The 18275-nt window shown below is 43.3% G+C and overlaps 1 protein-coding gene and 1 long non-coding RNA gene across 15 annotated transcripts in view; both read right to left on the bottom strand.

Annotated features, from left to right (window-relative positions):
* BICDL1 (BICD family like cargo adaptor 1) overlaps nt 1–10556 on the bottom strand; it is a 79539-nt gene extending 68983 nt beyond the window's left edge. For all 3 annotated transcript variants that reach the window (XR_009597045.1, XM_012097904.5, XM_004017411.6), the window contains exons 1-2: nt 10063–10556; nt 4191–4406 (exon numbers count right to left, since the gene is read on the bottom strand). Coding sequence is in view for 2 of the 3 variants with exons in the window: in XM_012097904.5 (XP_011953294.2) it covers nt 4191–4406; nt 10063–10500 (654 nt within the window). In the remaining variant the exon portion in view is untranslated. The remainder of the gene's footprint in view (nt 1–4190; nt 4407–10062) is intronic.
* An 83-nt stretch (nt 10557–10639) lies between these two features.
* The window catches only part of LOC105602913 (uncharacterized), a 99036-nt gene continuing 91400 nt past the window's right edge, over nt 10640–18275 (bottom strand). For 3 of the 12 annotated variants that reach the window (XR_009597051.1, XR_009597054.1, XR_009597050.1), the window contains one exon: nt 10641–11711. This is a non-coding gene — a long non-coding RNA (uncharacterized LOC105602913). Of the gene's footprint in view, nt 11712–13304; nt 16873–18275 lie in introns of those variants that run through there. The other 9 variants (XR_009597048.1, XR_009597049.1, XR_006056582.2 and 6 more) reach the window with 6 other exon arrangements.

The following is an 18275-nucleotide window of genomic DNA, read 5'->3' as shown; positions in this document are numbered from 1 at the left end:
GATTTGACTAGTAGACAAAACAGTTTTAACATGCTGATAAGTTCTGGGGAAACTTCAGATTCTTCCATCCTCTCAAATTAGAGAATCAACATTGGACTAGACGCAGAAATCTCATCTTCATGATGAGGATATGATGGTTACCCTTTATTGAGCACTCACTATATGCTAGACATCATAGTTAGAGTGTACATACATTACCTCATTCCGTCCTCATAACATCAGAAAATAGTAATAATACTACTGTTTCCATTATACAGAGGACAAAACTAAGATTTTAAAAAGTGGAAAAACTTTCCCATACTCACCAAGCTAGTAAATAGCATAGTTGGTATCTGGTCCCAGGGCTGTCTGGGCTCCAAAGCCTGTGACCTTGATTGCTACTTCAGAAATTTGAAACTGAGGCAAAGGAACCCTCATCAGTCTTAAACCGGAAGAGCCTTAAGTAAGCCACATATCTTTTGGTCCCTCCAGTTTTTCTCAGCTATAAAATTAGGACAATTCCCATCCCTTCCATCATCATAACGTGGCCAAAAGCTTATGAGATATATATCATAGCATTCTATTTTAGAGCTGAAAAGAATCTTGGTCATACAAACACCTGAATATGAATGTTTATGGCAGCCTTATTTATAAAAGCTAAAAAGTGGAAACAACCCAAATGTCCATTTATTAATGAATCAATAAACAAAATACGTTGTATCCATGCAATGGAATATTCTTCAACCATAAAAATGAGGTTTTGATACACACTACAGTGTGGGTGTACCTTGAAAACATTATACTAAGGGAAAGAAGTCAGCCACAGAAGGCCACATATGTATGATTCTATTTACATGAAATGTCTAGAATAGACAAACCCATCGAGATAAAAAGTAGATTAATGGTTTTCAGGTGTCAGGGTGTGGGATGGGGATCAGGAGGAGTGAGGAATAACTGCTAATGGGCACAGGCTTCCTTTGAGAGGTGTGAGATGTTCTATAATTAGATAGTGGTGATGGTGAAATTGTACTGTTAAAAAGCACATATTATGGTATATGAATCCTATCTCAACAAACAAACATTAAGAAAAACCATGGAGGCCATGGCAGCGAAGGAAATACATTTTAAAATACTTTGGAAGAATCAATCAGCTATACTTCAACAAAAACAATACTCTGGACAAAGCATCACGGAAATATCAACACATTTTAGATACCATACATTTCATGCTAATAAAAACACATTATTCACTCTGTAAGAAAAGCATGGCCTACTACTACTTTTGCCGGTTGTTAACTTGTTCTAAAAGAATCTTAATTCACTTCAAACTACTCCACTCCTCTAGTTCCTGAATACTCAGTTAATAAAATGATAATAAAATGCAATCTAAACTGGCTGCTGATGGAAACCCAAGGGGCTTGGCCTGCTTAAAGAGAGAAAAGAAAAAAGCCACAAAACTCACCAAGGGCCTACATTCAAGGCCAGAGAAGACAACAAGAATCTAGATCTAGTGGAAATGCTATCCTCCCATATTCTTCTGGGAACCACGTATCAGAATTGTCTATGGAAAAATTAGGCAGAGGAGTCTCAACTATAAAAATACTACCTTAGTAAAATAACCATCAGCACCAAAACAAATTCTTGAACTTCATATTCTGCTTAACCTAAACATATTATCTCATTTCGATTTCAACAGCACTTGCATTAGACACAACTTTTTACCCCCATTTCAAAGATAAGGAGAGGAAGTAATAAACAAGGTCACCCAGTAAAGAAGCAGAGTCAAGATTCAACACGCATCCGAATTCTAACTTGCTTTCTCCCACCACCTATCTTTCACCGGATCAAAAAGCAGAGTTGAGGCGGCTTCTGCTCATGTCACTTTGTAACATGAACTCAGCTCCCAATAAATAATTTCCTCTTAAATTGTTCTGGTTTGTTGTATTCCTTTCATAAGTCTCCATAAGAAACATTAATTCAGAATAAGTATTAAATGTTTTTGAACAAATAAATCAATCTGGCCAGGTTGACCTGGTCAATCTTTAATGAAAGGACTTCCCTGGTTGTCCAGGGGTCCTGGCCAATGCCGGGAACACTGGTTCAATTCCTGGTTCAAGAACCAAGATCACACATGCTGCAGAGCAACCAAGTCTTCACGCCGTAACAACTACAGTCTGCACGCCCTAAGCCACCACGGTGAGAAGCCCGACCACTGCAAGTGGAGAGTAGCCCCTGCTCGCCACAACTAGGGAAAGCCCATGCGGCAGCGAAGACCCAGCACAGGCACAAATCAATGATTTGAAAAATTTTCTCATGAATGATGGATGAAGTCTCAAAAACCTATAAAATCTTAAAAGGACAGAGATTCCCTTCCCAGTTGCTGAAAAAGGTTTTAGAACTGACTCTGAAAGGCTCCTGAGCTGGCCCTATAATGACTTCCTGAAGAACTGTCAAGCCCTTCCTTTCCAGACAATCAAATGGCAGTCTGATTCCCCAGCGAGAAGCTTGCAGGCAGCTCCACCACCACCTGAACTCTCACCTTCCCATACATTCTGAGAGCTCCTGTGACTCGCTCTTTCCCAAGCTTTTGCCATCTCTCCGCTTCGGTCTCTCCCCTGCCCTCTCTAGCCCCTGGCGCCCTTGGTTCCATCCTCTCCTCCTGTTGCCTCTCCTCCTTCCTCTCCCTTTCTCTAGTGGTAGCATTTACTTTGTACTTCCTGGTGAGGCACGAGGTTTAGACCAGTCTCAGGGTCCCCATGCACCTGGAGGAGGGCATGGCAACCTTACAGTATTCTTGCCTGGAGAATCCCCATGAACAGAGGAGCCTGGTGGGATACAGCCCATGGGGTTTCGAAGAGTTGGACACGACTGAGCGACTAAGCACAGCACAAGGTCCCCATGAGAAGCAACTAAGATACAACCTAGTGAAATAACTTCACATGCTGCTCTAGCTGAGCCTTTCCCAGAGGCCTAAGCACCAAACACTAAGCATGCGGACAAGGGCAGTGCTCTCCTAAGAGCATCTGTGCTTAGGGATGCGATCAGAGTAGAAGTTCTTTTTTCCTCTAAAACAAGTAACTGAACTCGTTTTATTTTCAATACATAAGAAGGCACGAGGTATAAAAGTAAATCCAGCTCTTAATTTTCAAAAGTAAGTCTTTAGAGACCAGGGCATTAACAACATTCCTGTATTTGTTAAAAGGTGTGCTCGTATTTAAGTTAGATTTCCACCTACTCAGCTCTCATACTCCTTCTTTGCATTGATTTTACAATCTTGACTTTGATTAATTAATACTTCTATGACACCACACTATAAAGGTACAAATAAAGAACTTCTACTTAATGTAGAAATAAAGAGAACACGTTTTATATATACAGCTACACATACCTCCTTTCATATTTAAATAATAAGAAATGTACATTCACAGTGAAAATCATTTGCTCTAGAAATTTTCCCTAAGCTTTTCAGTTTAAAGATGGCACCATTTGGACCTTCCTGGTGGCCCAGTGGTTAAGAATCCACCTGCCAATTCAGAGTACACGGGTTCCATCCCTGGTCCAGAAGATCACACACGCCATGGAGCAACTAAGCCCAAATGTCATGGCTACTGAGCCCATGGGTCGCAACTACTGAAGCCTGGGCACCTAGAGCCTGTGCTCCACAAGAGAAACCTGCACACTGCAGCTAGAGGGTAGCCCCTGCTCGCTGAGACTGGAGAAAGTCCAAGCACAGCAACCGAGACCCAGGGAAGCCAAACATAGATCAATTAATTAATTTTAAAAGAAAGAAAAGAAAAATGGCAAATTTATTATTTTTTAAAGATGGCACCATTTAATATCCGAACTAAATGCATTAATATAATTTTACCAGTGGCAGACTTTCTCTAGGTAAAAGAATCACAGACTTGTAGAGCTATAAGGAACATCAAATCATTAATGAGATAGACTCCCAAGTTAAATGATTGCCAAAAGCTCACAGTTGGCCTGTGACAAGCAAGGGTCTTTGCTCCTGGCGTCTAGTTCACCCCAGTTGAAATTCTCAGAGGTGAAAAACACTTGACTTACCGGTATCAATACCAAAGGCAACAAAAAGGAGAACTACTCTTACCATATATATGATGACATTAAACAGAAGCTCTGTTTCAACTTTTAGTATTTTATACCACAAATTCTTTTTTTCTAATACCATAAGTTTTTAACTCGTGACTCACCCTGCTGAGTTGGTCCAATAACCTTTGGTTCTGTTCTGATAACTCCTGGACGGCCCGTGTTTTCTCTCGATCTGCTTCCCGTAGATGAACCTGCTGCCTCTCCAGCTCATCCTGAAGCTGCTTCACATCACTTTCCAGCTCAGACACACGCCCTTCCCACTCGCCTTCTCGGTTCTCAAATCGTCTTCTTAGTTCGTGCTTCTCTTGTTCTAAGTGCTGGGTGAAAATGAAGAGGATTTTTAAACTGCTAAAAAATTCCAGAGTCGTTAATTTTTTTTCTCTTTTCACACTCTTCTAACTTTTCTTTTTCCTAGTCAGTCAGCACAACAAAACACTCTGCCACGTAGGACAAGTTGCCCATTTCACAGCTGCAAAAATATCCCTTTCAGCCAGAGTAGGGAAGGCTAACTTCACAAAGAGAACGCCATTCCTACTGAAATACTTAATGTTATTATGTTTATTCCTGTCCTTGGGCATCGGGGTTCTAGATTTAGGAACTCACCTGAAATTTAGTAAGTCATCTATTAATCAGTGAAATATACATTTAAGCAACTTAAAACAAGCCCTTGAGAAAGTTTCTTTTGCTGTCATCTGTTATGCTTGGCATAATACCAGGCACTTAGAATTTTCAGAGACAGAAAGGACTTCAGAGATCCTCCAGATCAACCACTTCTTAAAATGAAGCCACAGAAGAGATTCTGCAACCAGCTTAAGGTCTGTTCTAGCAAATGCTCCCGTTTGGGAGCTGGGATTGGGGTCTCTCTCACTTGACTGTTTAATGCTCAAAATCACAACTCAATAAATATTTGCTGCTCTATATAGCACTGCATTTTGAAATCATTAAGCAAGTTCAGGCCTACTTTTATTAAATCATGGCCTACAATCCTTGCAAATTTATTTCTGATTCATTCATTCCTGAGTGCCTGTTATAGGTTAGTCACTGAAATAATGTTGAGCAAAAGAGACTTGGTCTTTCCATTTATGGGGTTTCCACTCTAGTGAGAGGTTGATGAAAGTATTATGTTGTACAGTGTGACAAATGGTATACAGGAAAAGTACAGATGGTTTGAAGGAGCAACAACAGAGAAGAACTCTTTTTGGGTTGAAGGAAATAAGAACATCTTTTTGTTTCTCTAAGATAAATACGAATGCCTCTTTTCAGAGGCAAGTATGTTCTCCTACTTAAAAAGCATGGTATGAGGACTTCACTGGTGGTCCAGTGGTTAAGAATCCACCTTGCAATACAGGCTGATGTGGGTTCGATCCCTAGTCCAGGAACTAAGATCCCACAGGCCTCAGAATGGAACGACTAAGCCTCCATGACACACTGACTGACCTGTCCCACAACTAGAGAGCCCATGTGCCACAACTAGGGAGTCCATGCAGCACAACACAACAAAAGATCCCACCTGCAGCAGCTAAGGCCCAAGGCAGCCAAATAAATAGATTTTTTAAAAAATAAACAATAAAAAAAGCATAGCAAGCACCAAAAAACCAAGTAAATACCTCAGAGTAAATGAGATGCATATGAGAAGTAAAGCAATGGTCCTCAACTTTTGCTGTCAGAAAATCTCTGGTATAATTGTTCAAAATATATCTTAAACACTAATTCCAGACTATGATTCAGTAAAGAATGGGATGAGGCCTAGGAAGGCATCTGTCTATCTACCCATTCATCTATTTAGGTTCTATTGGAAATTCTGATGCACTAAAGGCTGACTATCAAGCACTGAGATTGTTTCAACAAGCTAAGATGAGCAATTGCATCTTCTCCTTCAGCGTACTCAGATTCACCTTGTGAATCTACACTCTTATTCTATCCAAGTTCTCACCTTTCAAATATTTTTTAGGATACCTCTTTTGGAAAGCCTTAAGGGGCAGTGTATAGTTATACAAGAAAATCAGTCTCATTATTCCACATCTGAGATGTGCCTAAAAAAAGATTTTTCTCTCAAGAGAGGGACTTACACTTCTCAGCATGAAAATCTTCTGTTCTATGCTTCCTTCATTTTGCTAAACTTCCAAAAATGAGGATGTTTTAGTCACTACACAAACTTCAGAAAGATGAGATGCAGAAGTAAGTGGTAATTACAATTCTAAAATTGTGATACTTGGTTTTATTGAGTTTTTCCAAAATGGAAAAGACTGAGCAGAAGGCAACAGCAAGAACTCAGTAATCACAGTATTACTGAGAGGCCAGATAAATTAGGCTTGTGTTCTAAAAGAACAGAGAGACTTAAAAATACTCCACAAACAGCTGTTAGTGAACAGCCCAACTAAGCGACTAAAACAATCTAATCCACATGCAGGAAGTGAGGCAGGGTTGAGGACAAGTGGCGCTGATCAATCTATTCTGTCCTTACATTTCTTCCTTCCAGGTTTCCCAACACTCTGGGAAAAAAAATCAAGACTTTCCTATTAATGAACATACAGAACTTAGCCTTCTGTCTATTCTGAGAAAAGAAAGGTTTCTCCTAGAATTACATTTTCAATGAAGTGCTAAATTAACCAATAAACTCTAGGAAGAATATCAGAAAGTGTAGCAGTCAGGCTCTGTCCATGCTATTCCCTGCTTCTTGGGGTTACACTGTACTTCAAAAGGTAATATCTACACCTGAAACTAATATAATGCTGTATGTCAATTATACCTCAATAAGAAATTGAAAAAAGTTAATGTCAAAACTGTCAAGGTCATCAAAAACAAGAGAAGTCTAAGAAACTGATACAGGAAAAAAGAGACTAAGAAGATACAGAAACTAAATGTAAGGGTATCATGAAACAGAACAAGACATTTGGCAAAGGCTAAAGAAATCTACATGCTAAGTCATGTCTGACTCTTTGCGTTGCCATGGACTATAAAGTCCATGGAATTCTCTAGGCCAGAATACTTTCCCTTCTCCAGGGGATCTTCCCAACCCAGGGATCGAACCCAAGTCTCCCGCATTGAAGGCAGATTCTTTACCAGCTGAGCCGCAAGAGAAGCCGAAAGAAATCTAATTAAACTAAATGAAAAAGTTAAAGCGTTAGTTGCTCAGTCGTGTTGGACTCTTTGCAAGCCCAGGGATTGTAGCCTGCCAGGCTCCTGTGTCCATGGAATTCTCCAGGCAAGAATACTGGGCTGGGTAGCCATTCCCTTCTCCAGGGGATCTTCCTGACCCAGGGATGGAACCCGGGTTTCCTGTACTGCAGGCAGAGTCCTCACCATCTGAGCCACCAAGAAAGCCTCATAGCTAATAATAATGTATTAGTATTGATTTACTAATTATGGCAAGTACTGGGGGCAGGGCATATGGAAACTCTGTCCCATCTTTTCAATTTTTCTGTAAATCTAAAACCATTCTAAAAACAGTTTATTTAAAACTCTAAGAAGTTAGTATCACTAGCTCACCTAAAATTGGTTGTTACAGAAATGGACTTCTGCCATGAACCAAAACAGCATATTATTCTCCTAAGTCCAGCATATGGTTCTTGAAAAATACAAAGAAAAAAAAATACTATTTAAGTGGATCAAGCACTGAATGCAAATAAGGACTCCTGCATTTGCTTACCTAAATCTACTACCCAATTATGTAATCATTTTCACCTTACTTTTTTTTAACAAAAAAGTTTAACAAGAACATTTATTCTCTTTTTTTGGCCATATTGAACAGTATGCGGAACTTCCCCAACCAAGTATCAAACCCGGACCCCTGCACTGGCAGATTCTTAATCACTGGGCCACCAGGGAAGTCCCATCATTTTTTTTTTTTTTTTTGCCTCTTAAAAAAAAATAGTGCTAGAATCATTAGAATTGGACTAGGAAGAGGGAAGAAAATGTAACCTAGGGAAGAGACTCCCTCTGCATTAAGAGAGAATTCACTCTTACCTGGAATGGGGGAAAAAGAGAATCCTGGGCTTTAAAAACATATTTTTAAAAAACTAAATAAAGATTAAATCTCTGAAGAAAAAAGTATATAAATGTAAGTTAGTGCCTTAGATCATAGCATACATAACATAAAATTTATCACCTTATCCATTTTTAAGTGTACCGTTAGTTCAGTAGCCCTGAGTCCATTCATACCGTTGTGCAACCAACTTCCAGAAATTAAAAATAAACCTTTAACACTTGAGTTCATATGCTGACCTGAGAGGAGTGAAGATTTTTTAAAATAGTTTAATAAGAGTTTTAAACTATTTTAATATCATCTATCAAGTCAATAGCAAAAAGTCAAATGTAATTTATTCTTCTACAGTATAACCTTTCTTGTTACAGAATTTGAAAATCTTTTTCCTTTGGTGAAGACATGTATAAAGATTCCAAGTGGAACCCAGGATGTGTTTAACTACATATTTAGGATTACCCTTGAAAACTATCACTCATCAAACCAACTGATATGATGTTCAAGACAGCTGTCTCTTTAATCAAGTCTCTCACTGAAGGGATTTCAAATCACAAGCATACATCTCTGCAGTAGTACTTCTATTTAGAGTCTGTAATCTAATCTCTTTTTCAAAAAAAAGACACCCTTTTAGTCTGAGACGTCTACTTCAAGTGAAAATCAAACAATTCAATTCATTGGGTTGCTTTTTGGCAATCTACAAACAGGTTTCACAAACCACTTTTCAGAGAGGTATCTCAGGAGTTCACCGACTGGCAGACCTAGTTAACAGGCCAACTGAACTACAGGGCACTCACTGGTTTCCTTTTTTTTCCCTCTCTTATTTATTTTTGATATGTTGTTGGACTACAGACATACTTACTAGAGAAAAATTTCTGAATCTACACTCTGACCATTTGCCCAGTAGCAGTGATATGGAACCAGGCAATGGTCAATTTCAAACCGTATTCAGGGCTGTACTATTCTCTTGTAACAAGAATAAAAAGAACTCATTGCCACCAAACTGGGAGACAATATTAAATGCATAGACAGAAAAAGATAAGCTCATCGCCACTGCCACAGATGCACCTCCCCATCTTCACTTAAGAAAAAAAGACTCTCTCTAAAAACTTTTTTAGAAGTGGTGGCCACTTGTATTAGTTTCAAGGCCCTTTTCTAGTTAAGGGCAAGAAAACAGAAGCAAAAGACTTTGGTCCAGAGAATTGGCAGAATCTTACAGATATTTTAAGGGGTATTTATAACAATGGTTAAAGTTATATGGTTCTCACAAGTTGCATTTGGCCATCCAAATGCGTGTGTGAGACCCAGAACAGAAACAAAAGTACTGTTTAAATACATATACTGTTTAAATACATATATATACTGAAGTCCACATCAAATCACAACCGTCACATGTTGAGCCCAGGCTCACCTGATTTCTGCAGTGGAACCATATTTCCTAATCCGTATCTGAAGGCTATATAAAGCTCCTTTAGGGGCACTTGTTTCCCACCATTCTGAGCTGAGGGGAAGTTAAGACAAGGGCATGTGGAAGCCCTTAACTCCAAAGCTAAAAAGCTTTAGGCTAACACCCTGATTAGCGATTAACTACCTCTCTGAAAACCTGGAGCATATTTTAAATGCTTTCCGGCTCTGTAATTTCTGTGTGCAGGCATCACCTCAGTGCTGTATAAATTAGTCATACTGTAAGCTCTATTTTAGATGCTGTGTACAGTACATATATAGAACGGCCCACAGCGTTTGGGGCCGTGCATGGGCCCATTTGCTGTGAGCAGGGTAAGAAAGCCAGGTGTGTTCAAAGAATGCCCTCGTCTGATAACCCCAAACCCTCCATGCTACCCACCTCCCAGGTGGCTTTCTGTTAAGACAAAATAAGCAAGGAATGGGGTGAGGTGGGTGACTGCCTGGCTCCCGAAGCTACCCAGGGTCGGCGGGAGGGTACCTGGGCTCCCCCCTCTCCCGCTTCCCACCTATCCCAGGAGGGACGTCCTCACCTCCAGCTTATCAGTCAGTTCCTTGTGCATCTGTTCGTACTGCCGGCTCATGTCCTGATTCCTCTCGAGCAATGCCTTGCCCAATCGGGCCGCCAAGACCAGATCCTTCTCCTTCTGCCGGATCACTGACAGCAGCTCGGGATCCTGGGCGGGCGGCGGCTGCAGTCCGGCCGCCTCGGCTGGAGGCCCGGGCTCGGCCTGAGGATGCTCCCCGGGCTCGGACGGCCGTTCCCCAGCCGCCAGCAGCGCCAGCTCCTCCTCTAACGCCAGTTCCAACTCCCCGCGGCCCCCGGGGAAGGAGACGAGGGCAGCGGCGGTGGCGGTGGCTGGATTCCCGACTGCGTCCGCGGCCGCGGCGGGCAGCTCCATGCAGCAGGCGCTGTCCGGCTCGGAGGGTGCTGAAGCGCGGCCGGCCAAGCCCAGGCAGAAGGCGGACATGGCCCGCGCGCGCCGAGCCCGCAGCGGTGCGGCCCGGCCGGCGCGCGCCAGGCTGCAGGGGGGAGGGGCCCCGCCGCGCCGCCCCGCGCCTCGCCTCACGCCGCGGCACGCGCCCCTCGGGTCTCCGCGAGCCCTGGGCGCGGCGCGCGCCGGCCCGCCCCTCCCCCGCGCCGGCGGCACGCGCCCCCTCCCCCCGCCCCCGGGCTCAGCTGCTCGGCGAGCGTCGGGGAGGAGGAGGAGGGGGGGTGGCAAAGGGAAGGCTGAGGAAGGGAAGACTGCGGGGACGCGAAGCGGGAGGGGAAGTTGCGGGGAGGAAAGCCGCCCTCGCCGCCGCCGCCGCCGCCGCCGCCGGGTTTTCAGCCACCCTGTTGCTGCTGCTCCCGCTGCCGCCGCCGGCCGGGCAGCGCCTCACCGGGCGGGCTGCGCTCCGCTGTCGCTGCGACGCTCGCTGCTGCTGCCGGCGGCCGCTCTCTGCAGCCGCGCTCCATGTCCCTCGGCTCGGCGGCAGCCCCAGCAGCAGCAGCGGCGGCGACGGCGGCTGCTGCAGGCGCCGAGGCGGCGGCTCCACATCGCGCACCGCGCGGCCCGGCGACCTCCTTCCTGCCTGCCTCAGCTCTCTCCAGTTCCACCGGGCCGGCCGCGCCGCGCCCCGCCCCGGGCTTCCGGCCGCGCCCCCTCTCCCCGCCCCTTGCCGGCGCCTGACGCGCACGGGCACCTGTTCGCCGCGCCCGCGCGCGATTCGCCGGTTCGTGGGTCTCCTCAGCGGCGCCCAGGTGGCGCCGGCAGCCTTAACCCCTGCGCTGCCTCACGCCCGGGGGCGGCTGCGTGCGCAGCCAGCGGAGACGGCCGGCTCATCCGTAACGGTCCGGGCGGCTCCTCGGCGCGGCCACGCCCCCGGCCTCGCGTCCACCTCGCGGTGTGGCTCCGCCCCCGGCACGCTCACCTCGGGGTGTGGCCTCGCGCGCACCTCCGAGAACGGCCCCGCCCCCAGCCTCGTTCTCACCTCAAGGCCTGGCCCCGCCCTCGACCTCTCTCGGAACTCTGGACTGGCGAGCTTCTCTGGGTGCGATGGGTCTCAGTCTTAGGTGGTTGGTCTCCAAAGGGGACTGAGGACGTTTCTCCAAGACGGGTGGCCAAGCCCGACGGAGACTTGCTGCCACGGACTGTGGGTCTGAGCCCCCGCGAGAGCTAAGCAGTCAGGAGAGGGAGCCCTAGAAAGCAATAGAAGGGACGACTTCAGAAATCCAGCGTCTCAATGATGATGACTCAGGGATATAAGAAACTAGAAGCCTCGGAGATCAGCAGCTCCGAAAGAAAGGGGTGCTGTTGAGAAATAACGGGGAAAAAATGCTCACAAATGGGAATGCGAAGCAAAGACCCTCCTTAATAACTTCTGTTTATTAGGCACTTAGTGTGTGCCATGCCTCGTGCTCTATAGGCATTATCTTAGATAATCCTCACAAGAATCTTAAAAGTCAGTACTGTCACTCTTATCATTTTACAGAGAAGGAAACTGAGGCCCTGAGATACAGAATCAGATCTAGGCAGACTGGTATATAAATATACCATTATTTACTTTCCTCACATACAAGTCTTGAGGAAGATAAGTAGTAATTTGTGACCAAGATAGCCTGGGTCAGTATCCACGGTTCTATCAGGAAAGCTTCCTGCAATGATCAAATCAAGGACTAAAGAGCCTAATGGGTGATTCCAGTCAGTTCTTGCTTTGACCTCATCGGTGATGCTCTGTCTCCTGTTTTCAGGAACAACCCCATCTGAGGCTAGAATTTGTCCTTGTTCTTTCCCTTTTCTTATGGACAACAATCCATTTTTGAGTTAGATCACTGTTTGATCCTTTTCATCACAGTGAGATGGAAATTTTCAGGACACCAATTGGCTAAAATGAGTCAAATGGTTTCTCATGGCTTTTTCTCTTATTAAAGTCAAAGCCTAAAAAAAAAAAGTCAAAGCCTAAACAAAACTCCGGTACATACATCACTTTTTACCTTCCAACTGAAGGTGTGAAACCTGAAGGTCCTGAGCCTTGGGGATGACTCTGTTCTCTAGTTGATTGAAAAGGAGACAGACAATAGAGGGCTTCACACATCTTAGAACCAAGTTTTGAAAGTTGACGGTGGTATCATTCCAACAATACATTGTTCTAGCAGTTGAGCAGAAATAGTGGGTCCATGGTGAGACCCACCTGCAAATCCCTTTTGTCTTTTTTGATCAGGAAAGAAGTTGCTCCTGAAAATAGATTAGGGACACACATATCAAGAGCAAACAAAATCCTAATCAAAAGGGGTTTCAGGTATTTATTTTTCCTTGAAGCAGACTTGCAGCCTATCTCTCCCCAGAGGTTTTTGTCTTGCCTTCCTTAAGCTCGATGGTCCTACTCTATTAGACTTGCCTGTTACTGTGAGAATGAACTTTCACAATGCTAACTCTCATTTCTGAAGAACATTCCTCACAATGTTCCCCTGCCTAATCTGACTAGGAAGCAATCATTTTCTACTACAACTTTGGCCCTAAAGTACCATCTTCCTGTGAATAGTCAAAGGAGACCAGCCCAAGTTTGGAGAACTATTTAGAATAGTGGTTCTTACCCTTTTCACTCTCAGAACCTCTTTACACTCTTAAAAATCATTGAAGATCTCAAAAATGTTTAGTTTATATTGGTTTAGATAGTGGTATTTACTGTATTAAAATTAAAACTGAAAATTTTTAATTCTTATTTTAAATACTTATAATAAACCTATTAAATGTTAACATAATATAGTTAATAAAAGATATATATTCCCAAGTTTATTTTTTTAAGCTTCTTATTTTGTATTGGGGTATAGCCAATTAATAAACAATGTTGTGATAGTTTCAGGTGAACAGTAAAGGGACTTAGCCATACATATATGTGCATCTATTCTCCCCCAAACTTCCCTCCCATTAAGGCAATTCCCAAATTTAAAAAGTGAGCAAAGAGGAATGGCATTATTTTTCATTTTTATAAAATCTCTTTAATGTTTGACTTAACAGTAGAAAATGGATTTTTATATCTGCCTCTCCATTCAATGTAGTGATGTTTGTTTTGGTTGAAATACATGAAGAATTGCTCTTGGTTACTAAGCCTTGCATTTTTATCATTTTTATATTCCTTAATAATATATTTGCATCACTGTTGCTTTTGGTGTCTGGACATTCTGGTGAACTTAGGTAAAACCCATCTTAACCTGCCATGGATGGATTTCCACATTAAAGGGCTGCCACATCCCTAAGAGCAAAGCATGAAATATTCTTTCTTAGGAATCCTGATATCTCCAAATGTGATAACACTCATCAAGTTTCCTCAAGTTATTTATTTTTATTAGCCTCCTGATCTGCAAAAACTGGAAAGTGTGGAAGACAAAACATTCCAGAAAATTTGTTTTTGAAGTCAAGTGTGGAAGAAATATGAGGAGCTGGCAAAACATGTGATAAAGCAGTTCTACACTTGGTATTTTCATTCAGCAATTATAAGTGCATATGCATTTTTTTAAGTTTTATATTTTATTTATGAACTAGTAGTGGGAACATAAAATTCTCAAAAATTCCTAAAATGTTACCCAAAAGCTTTTTATATTTTTTGGAGACGAATTGACTCAACGTTTTGCAAAATGTGGTATGTGTACCTCTAGGGATTTTCAACTTGATTTTTAAGGGAAAAACATTTAGTGGCTGATGCTCAGTAGCATCAGTCTTTAGCAGGTGCCATGCCCTGCCTGGTGTAGGAGTGGGCTTTCTCGGCTACCTGTCACTGTGCCCCAGCTCACCTTGCTGGGACCTCCTACCCAGCCTCTCTCATTTCTAGGTCCTTATCTTGGCAGACCCCTCACATGTTTCCCTTCACCCTCCTAGGGTCCTCTCCGGGGCTTCAACCCCACCTCACACTCCCTTTCCTCCTTTTCCCTCAGCTTGTTATTTAAAAGATTTCATAAATGTACAACACTTAAAATGGTGCCTGGCACATGGTAGGCACAGTGTGGGTGCTTGATAAATAAATAAATGCATAAAATAACTGAGCATAGGGAATTTCCTGGCAGTCCAGTGGTTAGGACTCCATGCTTCCACTGCAGGGAGCGTTGGTTCGGACCCCTGTTTGGGGAACTAAGATCCTGCATGTTGTGTGGTGAGGCCAAACAAAAGTCTGTGTGCTTTTATATATATATTTACTTACATGGCTGTGCCAAGTCTTAGTTGTGGCATGAGGGATCTTTTAGTAGTGGCATGTGGGATCCAGTCTCCAGACAAGGGATCGAACCCTGGTTCCCTACTCTGGGAATGAGGAGTCTTAGCTACTGGACTACCAGATAATCCCTGTATGCTTTTTATTATCACTATGAGATGGTAATTCTAGACAATGTCAATGGCAATACACTCTCACCTCACCCCCCCTTGGCATCCCACTGACAGTATTTGACAAGATTGATCAAGGAACACTTCATGACTTTGGCCCTTAAAGGACATAGGGGACTCCATGGGCAAAGATGAAAGGCAAGTAGAGAGAACCGCTTCTCCAAAGACACAGGAGGCAGGAAGTTGTGTTGGAGAAGAACCAAGGAGGAAGAATGGAGTTGCAAAGGTAAAGACAGGCTGGCACTGACTTGCAGAAGAAGGAAAGATGCCATTTACTGAGTGCCTGCTGTGGGAGGCCAAAGGGTTAGCTTGCTTAAACTTTACAGTCACCTTTCCAGATGGGTATTATCATCTCCATTTTATAGATGTGGAAACAGGTTCTGAGAGGATCAGGGTCTTGCCCTGAAACTAGTAAAGGGCAGAGTTGGTATGTGAGCAGAGTTTAGATTGCTTATAAAACCTGTGGTCTTTCCACCTATGTAGCCTTGAATGCTAACCCCAAGACAACAGAGGGCTATTGGTGATTTTAAAATTGTGAAGTGTCCTGAATAAAGCTGAAACTCAGGAAGACCCACCTGACGCTGGTATTAAGGACGAGGTCATGGTGGGAGCTGGGAACCAGCGAGAACAGTTAAGATGCAGCTGGAAGAGTCTAGATGAAAGGGATGAAAGAAATAGGGAAATACAGAAAAGAAGTCAGAGAGGTTATAAAAAAAAGAACTGCTAGTGGAGCTTCCCTGGTGGTTCAGTGGTAAAGAATCCACCTGCCAATGCAGGAGACATGGGTTCGACCCCTGGTGAGGAAAGACCCCACATGCTGCAGAGCAGCTAAGCCCACATGCCACTACTGTTGAGCCTGGGCCCTTGAGCCCGTGCTCCGTAACAAGAGAAGCCACCGCAATGAGAAGCCTGCGCACTGCAGCTAGAGAGTAACCCGCGGTTGGTGCAACTAGAGAAAAGCCCACACAGCAGCAGAAACCCAGCAGAGCCGAACATAAATAAAGTTTAAAAAATAATAACAAAGAAGACCTGCTAGGATTTGGAGACTGATTGGAGACTAGGGAGTGCGAGTGAGGAAAAAGGAGGGTGCAGAAATGCCTCTGAGGTTCCTAACTGGGGCAATAGAATGATGGTGCTATTGCCAGAAACAGGAAAGCCAGAAGAAAGAGAATTCCACAACCAGGCCCTTGGATTTGGCTGTGGCCGAGGACATCTGGCCTGCACAGGGAAATAAGGCAAGCACGTAATCAGCATAAACACAGCAGTTGTAAGAGTGAGTTGTGGAGATGTTGGTCAGGAATTGTATCAGTGGGCTTGAAAATGAAAAGAGATTCCTCAACTGAAATAAACCTTCTTAAAGAAGGCTACACTGGATGGAAGAGAAGGGCTAGAGTACTTGACAGGAGGAAAAGGCTTGTTCCCTGTGGTTGGAAAAGCATTAGTCAAGGCCAGGAGACAGGAAACAGCTGATCATGGCTCCATGCCTGTGGGAATGGAAGCGCCTCTCATTTTACTGGGCCCTCTTCCCCACCTTCCCCAATTCCCATCTGGAAGCAAAGAGCACTGGACTTCTCTTCTCAACTGCCCACTCCACCCATCCAGCCACAGTCTAGTAAAGGAAAGGATTAGGGAGAGAAGCAGGCCTCCTGATGGGTTTAGAAAATAATTGCACAGAGGAAAGCCGTATGCAGGTTTCATTATACATTTGCATTTAGAAAAACCAAGAATTTGCAAAGGCTTATATTCAATAAGGCATATAAAATCACCCAATTAAAAGAAAAGAAGATGGCAAGGACTCAAAAACTGGTTACAGAATTTAAGTTAATTGAAGAAAAACCAAGTAATACGTCAAAGGTATAAATCTGCATTTCCCTGGGGTCTCAATTGAGTGATTCGGCTTTTTTTTAGTAAGTGGGTCAGAAAACTGCTAATCCTATAACGATTTTCTTCAGCGGCATTCAGCTGGTACATATGTTTCTTGCAGATCTTAAAAAAAAAAAAAGTATGTTAAGATTGCTAAAGTTGTTAACCCAATATAAAATTACCTTATTTATCCACCATGAATAATGTATGTATTTTCTTGATTGAAAGTCAATCCTTTTAATTGGCAAGTAGTGACAGTATTGTTTGTGGTTTTACTTTGAAGTGTGTTTTGTGTTGCACAACTCTACCATAAAGCTGATATAGTGATATTATATAATAGTCTCAAACAGAATGAAAGTTAACAAGACAAACCACTGCACTATATGAAGACAGATATAGAAGCTGATACACTGGTTTTGTGGAGACAGCTCAGGTTTAAAAACACAAGTCACGAGTCAGCATGAAAGAGCTTTTTTTTTCAGTTCTGGTAAAATTCACATAAAAATTACCATTTTGACCATGTTTAAGTGTATAGTTCAAAAGCATTTAATACATCATAGTGCTGTGCAACCATCACTACCATCCAACCACAGGACTCTTTTCATATTGCAAAACTGAAACTCTGTACCCATTAAAAACTAACTCCCCATTCCCTTCTCTCCTCAGCCTCTTGGGAACCGCCACTGCACCTTCTGTCTCTATGCATTTGACAGTTCTAGGTAACTCATACAATTGGAGTCAGACAGTGTCTGTCTCTTTTGCGAGCGCCTTCTTTCACTTTAGCATAATGTCCTCGAGGTTCATTCATGTGGTAGCAAAGACCAAATAACATTCCATTGTTTCTATGTCACATTTTGTTTACCCCTTTCTTCATTAGTTGACAGATGGGTTGCTTCCACCTTTGAGCTATTGTGAATAACTCTGCTATGGACATGAGTGTACAGACATCTCTTCGAGTTCCTGCTTTCATTTCTTTAGAGCATTATCCAGAAGTGGACTTGCCAGATCATATGGTAACCCTATTTTTAATTTTTTGAGGAACTGTCATACTGTTTTCCACGTTGATGCGAGAGCTATTTTTAAGTCATCTGTTGTTGAGATGTACTTATTCATTTTTTCACTCTCCTTTCAACAAATATTACTGAGGACTTGCCTCATATAATGGTTGAGCTAGGCTCTGTGAAGTTTATCAATAAGACTTATCTGGTGGTGTAAAAGAGATCTCTGAAATAAATATGGGGCTTTCTAGGTGGCTCAGTGGTAAAGAATCCGCCTGCCAAGCAGGAAACACAATTTCAATCCCTGGGTCTGGAAGATCCCCTGGTAAAGGAAATGGCAACCCACTCCAGTATTCTTGCCTGGGAAATCCCATGGACAGAGGAGCCTGGCAGGCTACAGTCCATGGGGCCACAAAGAGATGGACACACAACTTAAGAGACTGGACAACAACAATATGAAATAAATATATCAAATGTACCAAAATAGATACAGTGACTCCTAAGCCAGAGCAAGCCTTGGATTCAGAG

This window comes from Ovis aries, chromosome 17, assembly GCF_016772045.2.
Source record: "Ovis aries strain OAR_USU_Benz2616 breed Rambouillet chromosome 17, ARS-UI_Ramb_v3.0, whole genome shotgun sequence".
In the NCBI taxonomy this organism is placed as follows: Eukaryota; Metazoa; Chordata; class Mammalia; order Artiodactyla; family Bovidae; genus Ovis; species Ovis aries.
Note: the sequence above shows the minus strand (reverse complement) of the source record. Positions and strands in the feature narration are given on the sequence as shown.